Consider the following 21,884-nt stretch of genomic DNA (forward strand, 5'->3'; position numbering starts at 1 on the left):
TTTGGGCGATTCGGGATTTGATTTGGAAGAATAATTTTTGTTTTAGAAGTTTAAGTGGTATGAGTTGATCGAAGATTAAATTTTGTGTAGACGACTCCGGAATGGTATTTTGATGATTCCAATAGCTTCGAATGGTAATTTTGGACCTAGGCATAAGTCCAGAATTGGATTTGAAGGTCTGTAGGTTAATTTGATGCTTTTTGGCGAAAGTTAGAAAAGTTGAAGGTTTGGAAGGTTGAGAGGTTTGACCGGGAGTTGACTTTGTTGAGATCGGATTCAGATTGTGGTTTTGGGAGTTGGTATAGCTCCGGTAGTATTTAGGACATGCATGCAAAATTTGAGGTTATTCCGAGGTGATTAGGCTTGTTCGCCGTTAGTTTTGTATTTGGAAATGTTCATTTGTTCATTAGGCTTGAATTGGGGTGCGATTCGTAGTTTTGATATTGTTTGGTGTGATTTGAGGCCTTGAGTAGGTCCGCGTTGTGTTTTGGGATTGCTTGGTATGATTGGATGGGGTCCCGGGGGCACTAGGTATGTTTCGGATGAGTTACAATCATTTTGAGCCTTGTGGGATTTGCTGAAGAATCTGAGTGCTGATGTTTTCGCACCTACGAATGAGGGACCGCAGATGCGGCGCCGCAAAAGAGTCCAAGCGAGCGCAGGTGTGGACTTTGGTTAGAGAAGGCAGGGACCGTAGATGCGGTCAACCAGTCACAGAAGCGGAAGCACACCTACGGTCAAGAATCGTAGAAGCGTAAGCGTAGAAGTGCTTTTGGGACCGCAGATAGAGTGTGTTGATTGTTGTTGGGAACTCACAGATACAAGACTATTGACGCAGAAGCGGCCATCGCAGAAGTGACCAGTTGACCGCAAAAGCGGATTTACTGGCAGATTACATATAGTTCGAGGGTTTGCCTATTTTTATCGTATTTTGAGTTGTAGAGCTCAGTTTTGGATAATTTTGGAGGGGATTTTCATGATTTAAATTGGGGTAAGTATTCTTGACTCATAATTGGTTATATTTCATGATTCCATCTTTATTTTCATCATTACATTAGTGATTTGAATGTGCGGAGCATAAAGGTGGCATCTCATTGTTGTTGATTATGCGGAGAGATACATGTGGCTATTTGTGATATATTATCTGGGCGGAGAGATACGGGTTGCTATTGTGGTATATTGTCTAGGCGGAGTAATATGGGTGGCTATTGTGTATACTGTCTAGGCAGAGTGATATGGGTGGTTATTGTGATATATTGTCTGGGCAGAGTGATACAAGTGGCTATTGTGATATACAGTCTGGGTGGAGTGATACAGATGGCTATTATGTTAAATGTCTGGGCAGAGCGATACGTGTGGCTGTTATGATATTGTCAATATGGAGAGATAAGGGTGGGTATATTAGGGATGATATGTGACGGCCTGGGGGCATAATGCTGATGATATTTGTGTGATGGTGTGATTTTTCTTATGTATGTCATGCACCTTACGTGACTTGTTGTGTTGTTTTCAATGAGTTACTCGATGTCTTTGATATTACTTGTTGACTTGTACTATAATAGTACACTCGCCCAAGCATACATCATAGCATGCTATTTACACCGGTTCAGGAGTATGAAACTTGATATTCATTGATCATGCACATGTATTCTTGTATTATCTGCTTCCATTGTGATATTGAGCATGTGACCATGACAGGCGGATTGTGATAGTGAGCTTATGACCATGCCGGGCAGATTATGGTATTGAGATTGTGATCACGTTGGGTAGATTGTGATTGTGAGCCTGTGATCATGTCGGGCGGATTGAGATATTGGAACGTGAGTTGTCCGTGCGGTCGTGATTGATAATGTGGACACAAGGTGCCGTGAACATATGATTTGTGATTTGGGACTCGTGACTTGTGTTTATGAGATGAGGTACCTCGGAGTAATTTTGTTGTGAAACTTGTGTTAGAACGATTTGATTATTCAGTTGGTATTTGTTTTCCTTAATTGGTTTCATTGGTACTTTAATGCTGTTCGGACTACTTCACTGTTTATATCACATGTTTATTCCTTGTTGTCATTTACTGATTCTTGTTTCCATTATTAGCTTTATACTTATATACTGCACATGTTATTATGACTAGTAGGTGTCATGACTTGTACCTCGTCACTACTCCACCGAGGTTAGTCTTGATACTTACTGAGTACCGACCGTTGTGTACTCATACTATACTTCTGCACAACGTTTGTGCAGATCCAGGTATTGGGGATAATGGACTCAGGTAGAGTTAGCTTCTTGATCGCGAGGATTCAAGGTAGAGATTCTTGGTAGTCGCAGTCCCTTGGAGTCCTTTTCGTTTTGATTGTACTGTTAATTCGTTATCCGAACAGTATTGTATTTTGTTTTTGAGATATTTCTATGTATTCATCTAGAGCTCGTGACTCCGTACTACCTATTCTTGGGAGGATTGTTGTGATTGTTGCTGCGTAGGCTTGTATTACCTTTATTTAAGTTTTTATATTAAACTCTGCTTCAAAATATCATGTTTAACTGGCTTAACTATTGTAAGTAACCAGCTTACCTAGTCATAGAGACTAGGTGCCATCACGACGTCTAAGGTTAGATTTTGGGTCGTGACAATGATCCCCACTTGCTTGTCCTTAAGGACACGGTGCATCACAATGATGCTAAGGAGTTTCTTTTTTTAGATGGGGTATTGAGACTTCAGGGTCGGATCTATGTTCCTAATGTGGATGTCTTGAGAGAGTTGATCCTCGAGGAGGCTCATAGTTCACGGTAATCCATTCACCTAGGTGCTACGAAGATGTATCGTGATTTGAAGCAACACTATTGGTGGAGAAAGATGAAGAAATACATTTTTGAGTATGTTGCACATTGTTTGAACTATCAACAGGTTAACTATGAACATCCGAGACCTTGTGGTTTGCTTTAGTGGCGAAGTGGAAGTGGCAACGCATCACTATGAATTTGTGGTTTGATTGCCACGGACCTTAAGTTAATTTGACACTATGTGGGTTATTGTGGACAGACTGACCAAACCTGCACACTTTCTTCTAGTCATGACTACCTACACCTCTGAGTAGTTGGCTCAGATTTATCTTAGAGAGATAGTTCGCCTGCATGGTGTACCTGTGTCTATTATCTCGGATCGAGGCACTCAGTTTATATTGAATTTTTGAAGAGCTGTGCAACGTAAGGTGGGCATACAGGTTGAGTTGAGTACGTTATTTCATCCCCAGATGAACGGGCAGTCTGAGCGTACTATTTAGATCTTGGAAGACATGTTGCGAGCATGTATCATTGATTTCGGGGGCTAATGGGATAATTTTCTACTACTAACAGAGTTCACCTACAACAATAGCTACCAGTCGAGTATCCAGATGGCTCCTTATGAGCCCTTATATGGGATGCGGTGTTGTTCTCTGGTTGGTTGGTTTGAGCCTGATTAGGCTAGGTTGTTGGGCACCGATCTAGTTTGTGATGCTCTAGAGAAGGTGAAATTGATTTAGTAGCAGCTTCATACAGCACAGTCCAGGCAAAAGAGTTATGCTAATATGAAGGCTCGTGAGGTGGCATTAATGGTGGGTGAGAAGGTTCTACTCAGAATTTCGCCCATTAAGGGTATGATAAGTTTTGCCCACGAAGGGTGTGATGAGGTTGAGAGTTGTGTACTCATACTATACTTCTGCATGTTTATGTGCGGATTTAAGTATTGGTGGCAGCGGACCCCGAGAATGAGAGTTTGCTTGTTCACGAGGATTCAAGATAGAGCTACATGCTGTCACAGTTCCTTGGATTCTCATCTTTTAAATTGATACTGTTAATTTACATTCGATCAATATTGTATCTTTTGGAATATTCCGTATGTATTCAGTTAAAACTCATGACTCTATACTACCTAGTTCTGGGAGATGTTTGAGTATTACTATTTTGACTTGTATTAACTCTATTTTCGCTTTTATATTATTTTTTGTATTATTATATTACGTTTTGTTGATTTAAATGTTGTTAAGTGATAGGCTTACCTACTCTTAGAAATTAGGTGCCATCACGATCCCTATGGTGGAATTCGGGTCGTGACAAGACCTTTTTAGGCTACTTTAAATTTACCACCAATATAATTATATAAGGGACCCATTTTGTCATTTTCACTATAAAAATTTTACGGGGTACCCTATTTGGTTGTCCCCATTTAACTTATACCCATTTTTTAAAGTTTTTTTAACTAGTCCCCAAAGTATAGACAACTTCAGGCCTTTTTTTTTTCCCTTCCTCCTCCTCGTTCTCCTCTTCTTCTTCTTCCTCTTCGTATTCTTCTTCTTCCTCTTCTTCTTCTTCTTCTTCTTCTTCCTCTTCTTCTTCTTCTTCTTCTTCTTCTTCTTCTTCTTCTTCTTCTTCTTCTTCTTCTTCTTCTTCTTTCTTCTTCTTCTTCTTCTTCTTCTTCTTCTTCTTCCTAGAATTTATATAGTGTTTATGAGCATGTGTTTAAGGTGGTTTATGGTGTTTGACAGCGGTGAGCTGCTGTGGCGCTTTATATTTTTTTTTATTAATGCTTAGGATTTCTTCTTCTTGATTGCGAAATAGTTTTGTTAGATTTTTTTGTTATTTTGACAAATTGATGATTGGAGTTTGTTCTTGATGATATTTGGAGGTTATGTTTCAAATTTGAGCTCATTTAGAGTAGATTTAGGTGTTAAATCATGTATTGAATTGTAAAAATTCGAAGACAAGTTTCTGTTTCCGGGCAATTTGCACTTCAGACCTATTTGGCCTTAAGTGTATGAAGTGCAAATTTTTAACTTCAGACTTATTTGACCTTAAGTGTATAAAAATATTAGTTGCATTTCAGAGCTATTCGACCTTAAGTGCGTCTGGAGTGCAATTTTTTCACTTCAGACCTATTTGGCCTAAGTGTATGAAAATATTTGTTGTACTTCAAACCTATTTGGCCTTAATTGCATCGTAAGTCCAGAACTTTAGACTTAATTGGTCTTAAGTGCATTGCACTTTAGATTAATTTTTTTTTCAACTTCAAACCCGATAAGTTTGAAGTTGAACCTAAAGTGGGTAGGATTGTAAATTTTTGTTCAAAAGTAGATATACCTTTAATTTTGTGACCCCAAACTTGGCTATAGATGCAGATGCCCCATTTTGACTCTACCAATATATTGTCTTACTTATGTGAGTAATGATTATTTCGAAATAAGGGAATTTGTACCATTACCAAATTTGGCAAATGGATTAAAGTCAAACAAAAAGATGGAACCTAAATTGGAATATCCAATGAAACCCCCGATACTCTGATCACAACTCACAACCAAAAGCCATGGGAGCATGCAATGTAACTGATGCCATTTTTGAAGGGCTCCCCAATCATAGGCAGCATGTCCTTCTCAGCTTTTCCTACTTTTCAGGCCCTATACATTTTATGCCATTATTATTCACACAATTTTGAGGCTAATAAAAGTGTTCATCAGTTTAAAGAAAGAAGAAAAAGAATTGCGATATAATTGATCGGTAATGCAAATGCAATGAAATGAAAAGGTACCTATCATTCAATTCAATGTGTTCTTCAATCCCCATAATTTCATCCAGCATTACAACTCTTCATCCATGCCATTCATACCTGAAGTTTTTCTGATTTGTCTCAGCTTAGCTTTCTAGGGTTTTGAGGAAAAAAAGAAGAGAGATAAATTTAAAGTTCATACCTTTTTGCAGATATATGTGTGTGTGTGTGTTGGTGTCTTTTCATTTTTTTCATTCATGCATGTAACTATGTAAAAGGACTCATTTCCGTTTGTTTCTTTTTGGCATATAGATTGGCTTTACCAGGTTGGTCTCTCAAAGAAAAAGGAAAAAGTTAGAGGATTATAATATGAAGAAAATCTGATCTAATGTGTGATGGTTCTCTCTGGTTCTGCTTTTAAAACTTGAATCTTGGGGGCGACGTTTGCAGGGGCTGAAATCCCTGATTTTCTAGGGGGAGAAGAAAAAAGGAAGGTAATAGTGTTTCATATATAGAACACAGATAAAAACATATATGTATATTTTAGGTTGAAATGTTGGCGTTGGTGGGGAGGAGGAGGAGGAGTAGCTGATGATGGAGCAAGAATTAAATTCAAAGCTTAGGATTCAGAACAATGCACCAAATGCTCAGAGATCTAAGAGCTTCGCATTTAGAGCACCTCAGGTGAATTTCACAATCCAAGATTTTGAATTGGGAAAGATCTATGGAGTTGGTTCTTATTCCAAGGTCAGATTTTAAATCCTCTTTTACGCTGTTCCTCTCTTTATTTGGTATTTGGAAGCAGTCTAGTTTGAGATTCTTCTTCCATTTTTTTCTTTTTTTGTGCTTAGTTTATGTTTATGTTTTCTCGCTTTTATTATTTTGCTTTATTTTCCTGCTCATTTTGGCTTAGTGATATGTTAGTTAACATGCTTCGTCTCTTTTACCTTCCATGTCAATTGGCTCCTTTTTTTGAGGGGTGCAGAGAGTGGTTTGGTATTAGTACCATGAATTTTCTTTTTGAAGCTTCAATTTGTTATTTCATTTGCATACTCGGAAGGGAAATTTGGAAGGAACATCACCTTATTTTTGGATATAATGGGTTGACTATTGATTTTCATCCCAGGTGTCACTTTTATTCATCTTCCAGATGTCTTTATTCATTTTCTAGCACTTTGCTCCATGATTAACATGTTGATTGTTTACAGTTGCAACCAGCAATATGCAGTGTTCTGTAATGAATTATCAGCCAAATGCTCCGCACTAAGGGAAAAAAGAGAAAAAATTAGAATATTGCAGAAGTAGTCTTTTAGACCAGCGAGAAAATCGTTTTAGTGAGTTCATCTTTAGAATGTGGTTTGAATTATCTAGTATCAGAATAAAAAGCGATGCTTGGTAGCATTAATTGTTGATCACACTCCTAAAGCAGAGCTCCCTTTAGGGGTTACCCAAGCCCATTTCCAGTTGAGGGGTCGTCTTATTAGCCTGTATTGGTAACTAACAAATTTCTTCTCATGTGCGGTCCTTCTCCCTTCACCCCTCTTGCTTTTCCTCGGGGGTAAATCATGAATGTTAATTGATGTTTTGGATGCAAATTGTGGAAACTACCAGGTTGTCAGAGCAAAAAAGAAAGATACAGGGAATGTTTATGCCTTGAAGATCATGGACAAAAAGTTCATCACTAAAGAAAATAAGACTGCTTATGTGAAATTAGAGAGAATTGTGCTTGATCAACTGGATCATCCTGGCATTGTACGACTATTTTTCACCTTCCAAGACACTTTTTCACTATGTAAGTATTCTACACATTTGTTGATATATTAGTATTATACACATTCTTTTTAATGATCTTTTTCCACTCTTTATATCTGGCATTTCTTGTCGAATATTGATTTTTCTCCTTCTAATTTCATGTAACCCTATTGGGAAGACATGGGCCTGGAGTCCTGCGAAGGTGGGGAGCTTTTTGAACAAATTACCCGGGTGAGTAAATGAAGAATCTTTCCGATCAAAAAAAGTAAATGAAGGATCAAAAGTCACAACACAAAAAGTAAAATAAAATCTTGTCACTAGTGAAACTCTTACGTAGTATTACGACTTCTCTCGATAGCATATTTTCTTATTGATGTTTGCATTGTGATTGACTTCCTGAATCTGAAATAGTCTGATGTTACCTTCCAGAAAGACCAATCATCTTATGAATATCCCTATCCAGCTATTCTGATGTCATTGCCAGTGAAGGATTTCCCATATCTGAAGCGTGTGAACAATTCCACAATCTGCAGCCATTGCTTTTTGACTTGTAAAGCACTTAAACCGTCTCCTTGTAAACTTTTACTTTGGTGCATGCAGAAAGGCCGTTTGTCTGAGGAGGAGGCACGTTTTTATGCAGCTGAAGTAGCAGATGCTCTTGAATATATACACAGCATGGGATTGATTCATCGAGATATTAAGGTACTTTTATTATGTGGTTTGTTGTGTCAACAGAATATACTAGGACAATTTTGATTGTTTTATTTATGGCAGCCCGAGAACCTGCTACTTACTGCAGATGGACATATTAAAGTTGCCGACTTTGGCAGTGTAAAGCCCATGCAAGATAGCAGAATAACAGTCCTTCCAAATGCAGCATCAGGTATATCTTGCTTGCTGTAAGGTCACTTCCGTGGAAATCATGAGAATCACGTAAGCACAAAATAGGTGTTTTGATGCCATTGCCATTACTGAATCACTGGTCTTTATTTTCTTTAGATGACAAGGCTTGTACTTTTGTGGGGACAGCTGCATATGTGCCTCCTGAAGTTTTAAATTCTTCTCCTGCAACTTTTGGGTATGGACTCTATCCTTGGTAAAGACAAATCTTTTGCTTCTTCGTTTTGTATTAATATTAGATTGTACGGTAGTCCACATACAAAGGGCATAATATTGAGTTCTGAAAACGGAACCTAAATCTCCGAAAACTATATCAATCAACTGTGCCTTGGTCCTAAATATAATTGCTGTTAGTTTCTACACTTCTTCATTGATGTTGTCTGAATTATGCATATTTAACTGAAAGCATAATTATTCCGTTTGGACATGCTCTACCAGAAATGATCTCTGGGCACTTGGCTGCACCTTGTATCAAATGCTTTCAGGAACTTCTCCCTTTAAAGATGCCAGCGAATGGCTCATCTTTCAAAGAATCGTTGCAAGAGATATCAGGTTCCCAAATCATTTTTCGGATGAAGCCAGAGATCTCATTGATAGGTTGCTGGTAAGCTATTTTTCCTGTTTAATCTTACTTGCATTTCCCTGTGGTTCCTCTTCTCCTTTCCTCCCTACTTTTTCTTTGTTGTCTTCTTTTTTCTTTTCTCATATGAATCTCAACTTGAGTTAGTCTCACCCATAAATTTCTATCGGTGAATATCTTAACAATTTATCTGAGTTTCTGCTTTTGATTTGCTTCATCAGTTTAACCTAGTCTCTAGATAATTACATTTGTTAGCAATAAACAGAGTCTCATCTCTACTGTTGGGTGCCGCGAGACTTTGTCCCACATCAACCAAATACTAGGTCCTTCTGCACATAGATGGCATCGTCGTATCGGAACAACTGGCCATGTGCCTCTTCTCAAGCTCCTCTCCAAATAGGTTTCGCTGTAGAATGTAGTTCTGCATCGACCAAAGATAAGGCCTTGGCCATATTATAAGGTCCCTGCTCTCTCACAACCTACAAGGTGCATTTTCAGGACAAGATCCTCTATACCACGTATGGAGGTGGGAAATACTGCGTGGTGATTAGTCAACCATTTTGAGCATCAGCATATACTTTAGTTACTATTTCTGTATGAGTTGACGAATGAGTAACCATTGTGATCAAGAGTAAAATCTAGGTTTTTCTTTCTTTTTTTTTTTTCCTTTTTTTGGTTGTGCTGGAATTCCTCTTGTTGTCAACCTTTTCTTCTGTCAGCTGAATTGGGACTAATCCAAGAAACACATACGACTGATATACTTTCAAGGTTTTGCACCTCTCAAGCATAAAGAAGAGAGAAAAACAAAAGCACCCCGCTAAAGTTTTTCACAAAACTAGCGAAAGCGTTCTTCAAACTCACATGAGAAGAATGTAAGATGAAAAGAACCTTACTCACCCGTTCTTCAATCCCGCAAGGTTGCAAGAAGCATTGAATAAAGGGATAAAAGAGTTAATCACGTTTTTGAAGCTAATGCTCAAAGAAACTAATCACCCCCTTTATTTTCGGCATATTGAGCCCTTTAAATAGGCCTTACAATGAGTAAAATTGATAAGGTTAAGAAAAACTAATCCTAATTAAACTAGAATAAAAATAAGGCTAAGAAAACCTATCCTAGCTAAAATAGGAAAAAAGAATTCGAGTAAGAATAGAATACCAACTAACAATCATAGTTTGACTAGAACTACAATTATAATCCTACGAAAACAAGAATTAAATTACTAGAAAGCAAGAATATGAAATCCTAATCTTTAAGGAAAAGAAATCCTAATATTGAATGGATTCTTGGACTTCTTGAATTTCTTGGATTTTTAGTTTTCTTGATCTTGCATCATTCTTCCCTGGTTGAAAAAGACTCGTCCTCGAGTTTAACAACTTCCAAAGATGGCGCAAGATTTGCTATAGTAAAGAATAGGTACCCAATGCTCACTAGGTTTCAAATTACATCTTGCTACTTTATCATAGAGCTTCTTCACGTTGTAAGAAAACTTAGCATGTGGTCGAACTAAATCCCACTTTCTACCATGCCTTCTCCATGTAATCTTTCTATATTGACTATTAAACTTCAACTGACGATATGAAGTTATCGGTGTTAGAACTATATGAAACTTAGCCAACTCCATGTCTAACTTTGAATTAAGCATGGAGATCAACGCTCTTCTTGAGACTGCATCAATTACAATGCTTGTACACCAACAATCACTTTTTATGAGTTGAAGACATCTTGTTTCTCCAATATACTTCAAACTCTCCATTATCCACTCCTTTATAGGTAATCCTTCATCTTCTTCATGCATATTTTTATGGACTTTTAGGATTAACGCAATATGCTGACTTGTTTGGAATGATAAAGTCAACAATCAAGTCAATATTGTGTTGAGCATCTTTTAAAGGCGGAAAGTCAGTGACACCTATGGTTGGATACTCCAATGGATCATCATAAAACTTTGGTAGTAAATCCTCAACTTGTGGATCCAATGCATGTTCCTCGTCTCTTTGATATTGGTCTTCATTAGTTTTGTCCTCTTCACTCCCTTGATTATCTGAATATTTATCATATTGGGCATGGTGCATTGGTACTCTTATGTCTTGGTCGGCTTCAACCTCTTCAAGTTGCACAATATATCTTGCTGTATGCGGTTGAATTGGTGAATAACGAAGTGGTACACGTGGCGGTAGCACTGGAATTATGTGGTGATTGGAGCACCAAACCTTCAACCAATTCAGTCAGATGCCTTATTGATTCCGTCAAGCTATTTAATTGCAATTTAATTTCTTAATTGTCTCATTTAAGGACTGTAGTTCTTAATTTCTAATTTTTCAATTTAAGATCCATTGAAGAGGATCACGAACTTGCTATTTTCTAGTTTGGTGACACGATGAATAAGATAACAAGTCAAGAATTCGAACCTGGAACCTGTGCCCTGATACCAAATTGATGTAATTTCAAGGTTTTGTATCTTTCAATTAGAAAGAAGAGAGAAAAACAAAAGCACCCCGCTAAAGTTTTTCACAAAACTAGCGAAAGCGTTCTTCAAACTCCCGTGAGAAGAATGTAAGATGAAAAGAACCTTGACCACTCGTTCTTTCAATCCTGCAAGATTGCAAGAAGCGTTGAATAAAGGAAGAACAATGAAATAAAAGAGTCAATCACGTTTTTGAAGCTAATGCTCAAAGAAACTAATCAACCCCTTTATTTGAGGCATATTGAGCCCTTTAAATATGCCTTACAATGAGTAAAATTGATAAGGTTAAGGAAAACTAATCCTAATTTAACTAGAATAAGAATAAGGCTAAGAAAACCTATCCTAACTAAAATAGGAAAAAGAAATCGAGTAAGAATGACATACCAACTAACAATTCTAGTTTAGCTAGAACTACAAACATAATCCTACTAAAACGAGAATTAAATTACTAGGAACTAAGAAACACGAAATCCTAATCTTTAAGGAAAAAAAATCCTAATCTTGAATGGATTCTTGGACTTCTTGAATTTCTTGGATTTTTAGCTTTTTTGATCTTGCATCAACGACTAACATTTTTTAGGTCTATGTTTTTGTTCTTTGTTTGAAGTGATTATGCATTTCCTGAATTTGGATTAGTCCAATAAGATCTACGACAAAATATTTGAAGTGTTCATGTATTCCACATCAACCAAAGACTATTTCCTGAATTGAGACTTATCCAGGAAGAAGATACAACTAACAACTTGAAGTGTTTAACATGTGGCGGGCTTCCTTTTCTCTCTCAGCGCATGTTAGCATAATGTGCGCCTCCATGGCAAAGACAGCTCGGAATCCCTCTTAGAAGGCGCTCATGGCACAGGAATCTGCCGCACTCCTTGGGAATCAGCAACCGAAGAAAGATAATCAATCAAAATCGACTACAGGTTTGAATTTGAAGATAGGAGAGACTGGAAATAGGGAAGAAACACCAATGACAAGGGAACTCATTCGAGAGGGGAATCGAGACTCAATTGCAATCGAAAGTCAGATTAAGTCACCTACGACGACAAAGGACAAAGGAACAACACCGCCTCATCGAGACTGGGTGGAGTCCGTGCAAACTGGGAGAAGTACTAGGAAACTTTCATGGGCTGATGAAGTGGAAGCATCACCAGAATCGAGTGTCAATGGCTCCATCTGGGATAACTTTGACATCACTAGAGTAACTAATGCTGGATTTAAACTTTACTATATAGCACCTGAAATTCATGAGGAAATTCCTGTGGATGAAATTGAAACGGAAGATATTACTACATAATTGGATTACTGGAAGAATGCTGTAGTGTGTTATGTTTTGGGGGCACATCCGCCATTCTCTGTTCATAATGGCTATGTTCAACGACTTTGGGGCAAATGTGGGATAAACAAGGTGTCCATGTTAAAAAAATGGTATTGTGCTTGTTAGGTTTGATAATGAGGGGAAAAATGAGGTGATACAAGGAGGAATATACCATTTTGGTAATAAACCATTTATAGTAAAAGGTTGGAGTCCAGACATGGAGTTTACTAGAGATGAACTATATACAGTTCCAATCTGGGTTAAGCTTCCTGGTTTAGACTTCAAATATTGGAGTCCTAAGGGGCTAAGTAAAATTGGGAGCCTAATTGGAGGCCACTAACGGTGGATAAGCATACATAACAAAAAAGAAGATTAAGTTTTGCTAGCTTACGTATAGAGGTAAAATTGGATGCAATATTACCTGATAAAGTGGTCTTCAAAAATGAGAAAGGGACATTGATGGAACAGAAAGTGCAGTATGATTGGAAGCCCACATTGTGTAAATGTTGTAAGAAGTATGGACATGATGAACAAACATGTAGGACAAAGAAGGTGGCTAAGCCACATGCCCCTAAGGAACACAAGGAAGATGCAAAGAAAGGCAAAGAGCAGATTGTTGTACATACCACCGACACAAGCAAAGTTCCTACGGATAAAGGCAGTAAAGTGAATGAAGGAATGCAGACAACTAGACAAAATAATGAAGGATGGGTGACTCCAATGAATAGTATCAGGAATGCAAAGACTAAGCAAACAGAGAACAAGGGAATTAGTATAAATACCTTTCAACCATTGGTAAAAGCAGGCCTGTTGAAGGGGTGAAGAGTCCAGTGAATAAAGGGGGAGGAATGCAAAAAACCTCCCTTAAGTAATGTATAACATAATGTGCTGGAATGTTAGGGGTATGGATGCAAAAAACCTCCCTTAAGTAATGTATAACATAATGTGCTGGAATGTTAGGGGTATGGATGCCCCTAACAAACAAAAGGAGATAAAGCTCCTTTGTAACAAAGAGAACATTGGTATGATAGGACTTTTGGAAACAAAAATTAAAGTCAACAAGATAGAAAATGTGGCAGGAAATTTGTTTGGAGGTTGGGGATTCATAACCAACCTAGATCTCCACTATAATGGGAGAGTATGGTTGACTTGGAGACCTGATTGGTTTCAAGTTAATCTAGTTAGTAAGACAGCTTAGGCAATAACTTGCCAAGTGAAGCACATTAGTTTGCAAGTCAGCCATCTCCTTACTGTTTTGTATGCCTTCAATACAAAGGAGGAGATAAGAAGCATGTGGCAATATTTAGAAGATGTAATCATAGGGGTAAGCATGCCTTGGTTGGTAATGTGGGACTTTAACTCTGTGTTGAAAGTTGAAGACAAGGTTGGAGGTAACCCCATAAGTATGAGAGATAATGGATTTTCATAACTGTGTGGAGATTTGTGGGCTAATTGATTTACCTAGTAGTGGAATTAGATATACTTGGAATGATAGGCATGGGGATAGCAAAATACTTTCCAAGATTGAGTGGGCGATTATAAATTCTGAGTGGCTCAACTCTATGCCTGACTTGAGAGCCCAATTCCTTCCTGAAAGTGATCATTGTCCAGTGAAGTTGTTAAAGGCTAATGCCCCAAGAAGAGCTAAAGCTGCATTTAAATACTGCAATGTTTGGTCTACTCATTCAAATTTTCTTAATATAGTACAACAAGGATGGAAGCATCAGGTTGATGGATGTAGTATGTTCAAGGTTGTGAGGAAGCTTAAAATGCTGAAACAAAAGCTAAGAAGTTTGAACAGGCAGCATTTTGGTAACATTATAGATATTGCAGAGGAGGATAGAGTGGCCCTTACTCAAGCACAAGCAGCACTGCATCTGAATCCCCTTGATGTGCACTTACAACAGGCGGAGAAGGAGAAATTCCTTAAGTTTAGGCAGTCTTCTTACTTGGTTGAGATTTACCTACAACAAAGAAGTAAGGTAAATTGGATTAAATTGGGAAATGATAACACAAGATATTTCTTCACAGTAATAAAGCACAGGAAATTGCAGCAAGGCATAATGCAGATAACTGACAATCAAGGTAGAATTGCCAATATCTTTGTGGATTACTATCAGGAGTTATTAGGGCAGAAAGAACAGCAAAGGGTGAGAGCCTTTAACAATTTTTTGAAAAATGGACATGTACTAACTACAGACCAACAATTAGCTTTTCTAAAACCATATACAGCAAAGGAGGTAAAGGAGGCTATGTTCAGCATAAAGGAGAATAAAAGTCCTGGTCCAGATGGGTGTGGAAGTGGGTTCTTCAAGGCTGCTTGGTCCATTGTAGGTGAGGATGTCAAGGTGCCATACTTGAGTTCTTTGAAAATGGACAACTGTTGAAGCATATCAACTCTACTGTTATAGCCTTAATTTCAAAGGTAGAGAGTCCCAAGTCTGCTAACCATTAACCAATACAGACCTATATCATACTGTAATGTGATTTATAAATGCATCTCTAAATTTATCTGCCAGAGGCTTAAGAAGGCTATTGCAATGTTGGTTGTTGAGAAGTGAGAACCAAGCAACATTTGTGCAGGGGAGGTATCTGATTCATAATGTCTTGATCTGCCATGATCGCCTAAGACATTATAATAGGAAAACTACACCTAGATGCTTGATGAAGATAGACCTCAAGAAGGCTTATGATATGGTAAGTTGGGATTTCCTGGAAGAGGTTCTAAAAGGTTATGGATTCCCTCATTCCTTTGTACACCTTGTAATGAGTTGTGTCACCTCTACTAGTTTCACTGTCAGAGTTAATGGAGAAGGGCTTAGACAAGGGGACCCAAGGTCTCCATTATTGTTTGTGATTGTAATGAAGTACTTGACTAGAGTCCTTAGAAAGATGAGTGACTTGCCAGATTTCCAATTCCATCCAATGTGTAAAAGTACAAACCTCACACATCTAATTGTTGCTGATGACCTGATGTTGTTTTGCAAAGGCAACCTAAACTCCATCAACAGAATCATGGAGGCCATTACTCGTTTCAGTGAAGCATCCGGGCTTGTAGCTAATTTGGGTAAGTCCAATATATTTTTGGCAGGTATTGATGAAGATAATCAAAAGAGGATACTGGAGAGCACAGGCTTCACAGTAGGATCGTTGCCTATTAGATACTTAGGATTGCCTCTATCTTCAAAGAAGTGGAGCAGGTTGGAATGTCATAAACTAGTAGAGAAGATCACTGAGAGAATGAGTAGTGGTTATTCCAAGAAGCTTTCCTATGCTGGTAGACTACAAGTAATAACTGCTATCCTCTTCTCCATATACAACTTTTGGGGGGCTGTGTTCATATTACCACAAAGTGTGATAAAGGAAATTGACGGGAAGTGCAGGGAATACCTATGGGGGAGCTCTGAAGGGCCGAGGAAAATATCTCTAGTGGCTTGGGAAAAGGTGTATAAGCCAAAGAAGATTGGTGGAATGAACATAAAAGGTTGCAAGTTATGGAACATTGCATCTATTGGTAAGCTGTTGTGGCAATTAGTCACAAAGAAAGATGTGTTGTGGGTTAAATGGGTACATGAGATTTATATGAAGCGTTGCAGGAACATTTGGGAACACAATCCTCCCCAAGATTGTAGTTGGTATTGGAAGAAGCTAATGCATTGAAAGAGAAAATGACACAATGGTATAACAGGGACAGGTACAAGTTAACTCCAAATGGTATCTACTCAGTGTCAAGTAGTTATAATGCTATGCTTGGGGATATGACAAGGATGCGGGAAGCTGAACTGGTATGGAGTGCAGTGATGACGCCTAGGCAGAGATTGATCTTGTGGCTTGCTTACCATGACAAATTGTTAACAAAGGAACGACTGATGAAACTAAATATATATATTGATGGGAACTTGAATTGCTGCCTATGTGACCTTGAAGTTCCTGAAACTCAGCAGCATCTTTTTGCTGGATGTGGATGGATTACTGCAATAAGAGCAGCAATGGTTACCTGGACAGGCATTGCTATTCCGCAAAAGACTACTAGAAGGAGCCTGCAATGGATCAGAAATAGACACTGGAGGCAACTTAGGAAAGAAGTTGCAGCTGTAGTTTATGGGGCCATGATTCACTATACATGGTAAGCTAGAAATTGGAGAATATTTAGGCAAATAACTGTAAATAGTTAGTTCATAGTTACACAAATTCAAAAAGAACTTACGGAGAGAATTAGCAATTGTGCAGGTTCTATGAAAGCTAGGAACTGCGAAGTTTTGATACATAGGCTTTGTAATTAGATTCCCTTAGATGATTGGTTTGGTTTGTCTTTCTGAGATCTTAGTATTTTGAGCAATCTTCCTAGAAGGTGGTTTGGAATCTAGATGCTCTTAGTTTGTTCTGGTAATATTCACAGTTTATTACCAAAAAAAAAAAAAATTGAAGTGTTTATTCCTATGTCTATGTATTGCATTCAATTATCTATTAGGTATAACAAAAAGCAGTTTGTTCAAATATCTTGTACCAAGATACTTGATCTTGTAATGCAAGCCCAACTGCAATAATCCTACACCTTTTCCATGACCTTTTATTTTTCCCTAAAATCATCTCCGCCCAATGACACCATGTGACAGTGAATCTGATTTTTCACCTTTTGCTTTTACTTTAAAGAAAAAAAAAACCAACAGAGGAACCTTTATGAGTCTGAGTGACGTCTACATGGCTAACTCTCAACAAGGAGCAAAGCTGATTCATTATATGATGGGCTAATCGCAAACTATCAATGTAAGACTGAAACAATAATCTGTTTGTTTTCTCTGCTCTTCTATCTTATGAGATGGAACAAAGACTTGAGAGGAGAAGGAGGTGTTCTCATTAAATTTTGTGAGTCTTTTTTCGCCTTTCTAATGACATCAAGCTATTTTACATCTTCAGAGTGAAGTCCAGACTCCAGAGCAGAAACTGGTTATATATGTATTGGCTAGCAAGTTTGGTTAAAGTGGATGTAATTTTTTGTCACATGTAACAACTGCTACGTGGTATAGGAAAAGTAATTTACTGACGTACTGTGTGCATAAACAAAAAGATTCTCCTTCCCCCTTCCCACCTTTTTCCTTTGGATAGAAGGAGCGGAAGAGGTTGAAGGGTAGGGGGTATTGTTAAATCATTATTGATACTATTGTCTCTTTTTTGTTCCTACTAGTCCTGTGCACGCGCGTTGCACGTGCATCCCATGTATTTAGTATAAAATTAAAAAAATTACATTGTTTTGTACATGGATGATAAAACGCTTTGAATCATGATTATTATATAAGAAAAGGATTGAAATAGTAACAATCAGAACATTTAAGGTAAAAAATTAGAAGGAGAAGATACAATATAAGAACTGTAAATGTTAGCTCTAAAAAATTATTATACGCATGGGAAGTTAAAGAGTTTAACTTTGTAAAGTGAAGAATTTAGATAGATGTACCTTAATAAATTCTTTGACAATCCCATGGAAAATTTAACGTTACAAAACTAACTTTTGTAGCTTACATATTTTGTTTATTAATATTGAAAGTATTATTAATGTAACTTTTAAGGGCATAAAAGTCCAATAATATTATAGGGTCATTTTAGTCTTTCATATTCAACTTTTGATCTACATGCTTATAATATAGTATGATTATGAGATTTAATTCCGGGCTCAGACACATCGATGAGCTTAAGTAAGTGTTTGGTTCATATACTTTTTTGATGTAACGACTCAGGATATTGATCCTAGCCGAAGACCAGGTGCTGGACCTGATGGTTACGCTTCACTGAAGAACCATCCTTTCTTTAGGGAGGTTGATTGGGATAGTTTAAGGTCTCAAACTCCTCCATGTCTTGCTGCAGAGCCAAAAGTATGCCATTTCCTTTCATATTTATCTCTGAAGCGTTATTTCGTTCTGCTCAAAGCGATAACCGTTCATAGAAGTATTAACAGGCTATCCCAAATCTTCAGGCCCACTCTACTCGTAGCAGTGGTGAAGATCACGATTCTTCATTGAATCCATCACATATTGGGGATGGATCAGCTAGAACTAATGACGGAAATGGTGGTGCAACATCCTCTTCTGAAGCTGGTAGCATTACCAGGCTTGCTTCAATTGACTCTTTTGATTCAAAATGGTAGGTTTAACTTGTCTGGAGTATTAGCTGCATTCTCTTGGTATAACGTTTAAAATGGGGCAGCTTTGTTATGTCAAAATGGTCCTGCTGCTTGTTGTGGGAGCTACAAATCTTATGTAGTGGAAAGAGATCTAGTTAATCCTACCCAGTCATGGCATTTTCCTTATTTAAATTTTAGTTTTTTCTTTGTCAAGGAAAAAAAAAAAGAACTATAGAATATTGTCCTGGAATTGGTAGTCTCTGTACTTTGGTAATTGTGGTTTAACATGTGAAAAAGTATCGTGTTCTACTTGGATGCCAGATTCTTGCATATATCTGCAGCTTCTGAAACTCCTTATGTTTCCTAACCTATTCTAGGCTCGTAAAGAGGGAAATGACATCCCTAAATTGCACACTTCAATACATGCAGTTTTCACTTTTTAGTGCAAGTAATCTTTTGCTACATGAATTAATATACCAACTTCTGGTGGTGCAAGCTAATAGCCTTCAAGTATGTGGATGAATGCTTACATTAAGTTTCATATAGAAACTTGTTTCTGTTCTTCCCGAGCATACATTGTATAGGTTACTACTCTACTAGAATTGTCAAGAGGAAAATGACAAATTCTTTTTTTCATTAGGTTTTTCCATCTCTCATTCTTTATGGATCAGTAATTTCATGTCAACGTGTTTCATCAACAGGAAACAATTTTTGGAGCCTGGTGAATCCGTTCTTATGATCTCCATGGTGAAAAAGATACAGAAGCTTACAAGCAAGAAAGTTCAGCTTATCCTGACAAATAAGCCAAAGTTGATCTATGTAGACCCCTCAAAGTTGGTGGTCAAAGGGAACATTATATGGTCCGACAATTCTAACGATCTTAGTATTCAAGTCACAAGTCCTTCACAGTTTAAGGTTTGCACAGTTAAGTATAATTGGCTAAATTCTGGTTGATGAGTTTTTATTATGTTTTTCCCAAGTTATCATAGTTTTAACTCAATCTCTGTATGTCTATGCAACTTGTGATCGATCATACAGCCAAAGAAAGTATTGTCTTTCGAGGATGCTAAGCAACGAGCAATGCAGTGGAAAAAAGCAATTGAAGCTCTCCAAAACCGGTGATTTTTATGTTTCATTTCGACCATATATTCTTTGCAAAAGAAATAAAACACTAGGGGCCACAGGGGATCAAGAAACTGTTGGATCCTCCCATGGAATTCTTATCAATACAACTTAATTTACAGGTCTAGTCATTTTCACCAGAGTTTTTTCTTTTTTCTTGGATGAAGCTTTCAACACATATGTAAGGTACAATCTTTTAAAGGCAGAGACTCTTTAACTGAAAGTTCTCACTTCTCAGCTTTTTCTAGAAACCAAAATTTTGATTCTGAAACAAGACTTATTGTTTTCCGAAAACAAACAGCCCTCTTTCTTTTTCCTTTTTAAACCATTTTTTGGGGGCTTATTCAACAGTTTTTCTTTTTCTGAACGAATAAATTCAAGCTCACACCTTGTTATCCAAGCACCACACCTAAATTAATTGTTTTCTTATACTTCTAGGATGGAGTTGGGGTCAAAAGAGAAATAAAAAATGGTTAACCAAAAAGATAAAGAGTAGTTTATGCACCAAACTGCAAAATAGTTATGACTCTGGTTTAAAGGTCCCAATGCAACGATTGTGGTCCTGAATGCATTTGGTTGAGTTAAATTGATCACTTGGAAAAAATCATCTTGTATTGATTTCAGCTTTTGATTACTCATGGATAGCTTGCCAATCTACCTATAAAATTAGTTTAATATTTCTTCTAAAACCATCATTCACATTTGATCCACGTTTTTTTCCCACGCTTATTCAGCCATGTATCAAACTTTTAATCTGTAAATTATCGAAAAACGTCGTCTAGTTTAAGCAGAGTTTACTAAAAAAATTTAATAACAAAATGAACTCAATTATTCATTGCTAAACTTCTCCAATCTTCTGAGAAAATTGAACCGTTGTGTCTCTGTTTTCCATTGTCCAAACAAAATTGTTTTTAGTGTTCGAAGCCTAAAATGGAATGAATATCTAATATTATCATTTATATGAATGACATTGTCTTTCGTCTTAGAAAAGTTCTTGAGTATAATGATCAGGCAAGAATTTATGCATCGAGTACCACATGCAACAGAATAAAATTGCTGGACCCAGATGGCAAGTGGGAGATGGTAATTTACCATATGTAACGCATATACGTTAATAACAAATAAAAATTCTTGAACAAATACACATGCACAGACGCTAAAACACATAAAAATATGTAAATCAACCAACAGCTTAGCAGAAATGCAGAAAGTGTACTGGAATCTTTATCGAGCAATGATAAAAGTGTACATGTTAATCGTGTTGTAGTGATTTAGCAGAAAAATACGATATTTTACATAACATGTCAAATCATATCTGAGCCATGGCCGATCATCCATCTGTAGAGAGGTTGACGAACTAGAAAATGGGTAAGGCTCCACCAAAATATTCTTAATAAACCACTCTTAATGGGCGTAACTTGATAAACCCTCCACGTTTGTCTCTTCTTCACGAATTGTTTCATTGATATTAGAAGAATTAACCTAATAGGTGTCCACTCAATCGCGTAAACTAAAAATAACTGGTAAATGTGTAATATTATGTATAATCTATGCATGTGTAATATGTATATAACGGTTTATAATCAATGCATAATTTATGTATACCGGCTAGAAAAATTAAACAGCGGATCCCACCGGCTTAATACTAATTAACAATCCATCACTAGATGAGATATGAGTTAGGCGACCTATCACTTCCTTAAAAAGAAAGTGTTCAACGTTACATAGTTGCAGAGAACCGTCTTGAATGACAATTTCGAAGAAACTACTTGGCCTTCTCGAGGGCTATATATATATGAGCAGCAGAAGATAATTAAGAAGAAAAGTACACAACAGCACATAAATCAGAAGAAATTACAGTACAAGCCGTATAAGCCATTGACTCATCATCGATTTTAGGTTTCACATAGAGAGGATACGGGTGAATTAGGTGTAAGTGTAGTTAGTGATTGGCCCGGCGGCATGATGGTATCCATTAACTTAGAAAAGAAATATGACAAAGTACCAAAGGAGGTTTTACGAAGATGCTTGGAGTCTAGAGGTATACCTGTGGCATACATTAGAGTGATTAAGGACATATACGATGGAGCCAAAATCCGAGTGAGAACAGTAGG

General features: G+C 37.4%; 1 protein-coding gene across 3 annotated transcripts; it reads left to right on the forward strand.

Annotated features, from left to right (window-relative positions):
- Positions 1-5,310: 5,310 nt before the first annotated feature.
- On the forward strand, positions 5,311-20,004 carry LOC107785176 (3-phosphoinositide-dependent protein kinase 2). Of its 3 annotated transcripts, XM_075228009.1 has the most exons (12): positions 5,311-5,553; positions 5,828-6,262; positions 7,127-7,307; positions 7,446-7,498; positions 7,697-7,969; positions 8,042-8,150; positions 8,267-8,345; positions 8,606-8,771; positions 18,266-18,400; positions 18,502-18,668; positions 19,350-19,572; positions 19,687-20,004. In XM_075228009.1, exons 2-12 carry the CDS (start codon positions 6,107-6,109, stop codon positions 19,768-19,770), a joined length of 1,626 nt encoding a protein of 541 aa, XP_075084110.1. In that variant the 5' UTR covers positions 5,311-5,553; positions 5,828-6,106; the 3' UTR covers positions 19,771-20,004. The 3 variants fall into 3 exon arrangements, with proteins under 3 accessions (XP_075084110.1, XP_016461900.1, XP_016461901.1); XM_016606414.2 differs by lacking the exon at positions 5,311-5,553 and having other exon boundaries at positions 5,842-6,262; positions 7,868-7,969; positions 18,484-18,668; XM_016606415.2 differs by lacking the exon at positions 5,311-5,553 and having other exon boundaries at positions 5,842-6,262; positions 7,868-7,969.
- The last annotated feature ends 1,880 nt before the right edge of the window (positions 20,005-21,884 follow it).

The sequence above is a fragment of the Nicotiana tabacum genome, chromosome 13 (assembly GCF_000715075.1).
Source record: "Nicotiana tabacum cultivar K326 chromosome 13, ASM71507v2, whole genome shotgun sequence".
NCBI classification, from domain to species: Eukaryota; Viridiplantae; Streptophyta; class Magnoliopsida; order Solanales; family Solanaceae; genus Nicotiana; species Nicotiana tabacum.

Excerpts from the sequence above, each read along its gene's own strand:
- LOC107785176 (XM_075228009.1), top strand. The coding sequence starts at position 6,107 with ATGATGGAGCAAGAATTAAATTCAAAGCTTAGGATTCAGAACAATGCA. Across the intron at positions 7,308-7,445 it reads CCAAGACACTTTTTCACTAT|ACATGGGCCTGGAGTCCTGC; the intron begins GTAAGTATTCTA and ends CCTATTGGGAAG. Across the intron at positions 19,573-19,686 it reads CACAGTTTAAGGTTTGCACA|CCAAAGAAAGTATTGTCTTT; the intron begins GTTAAGTATAAT and ends TCGATCATACAG.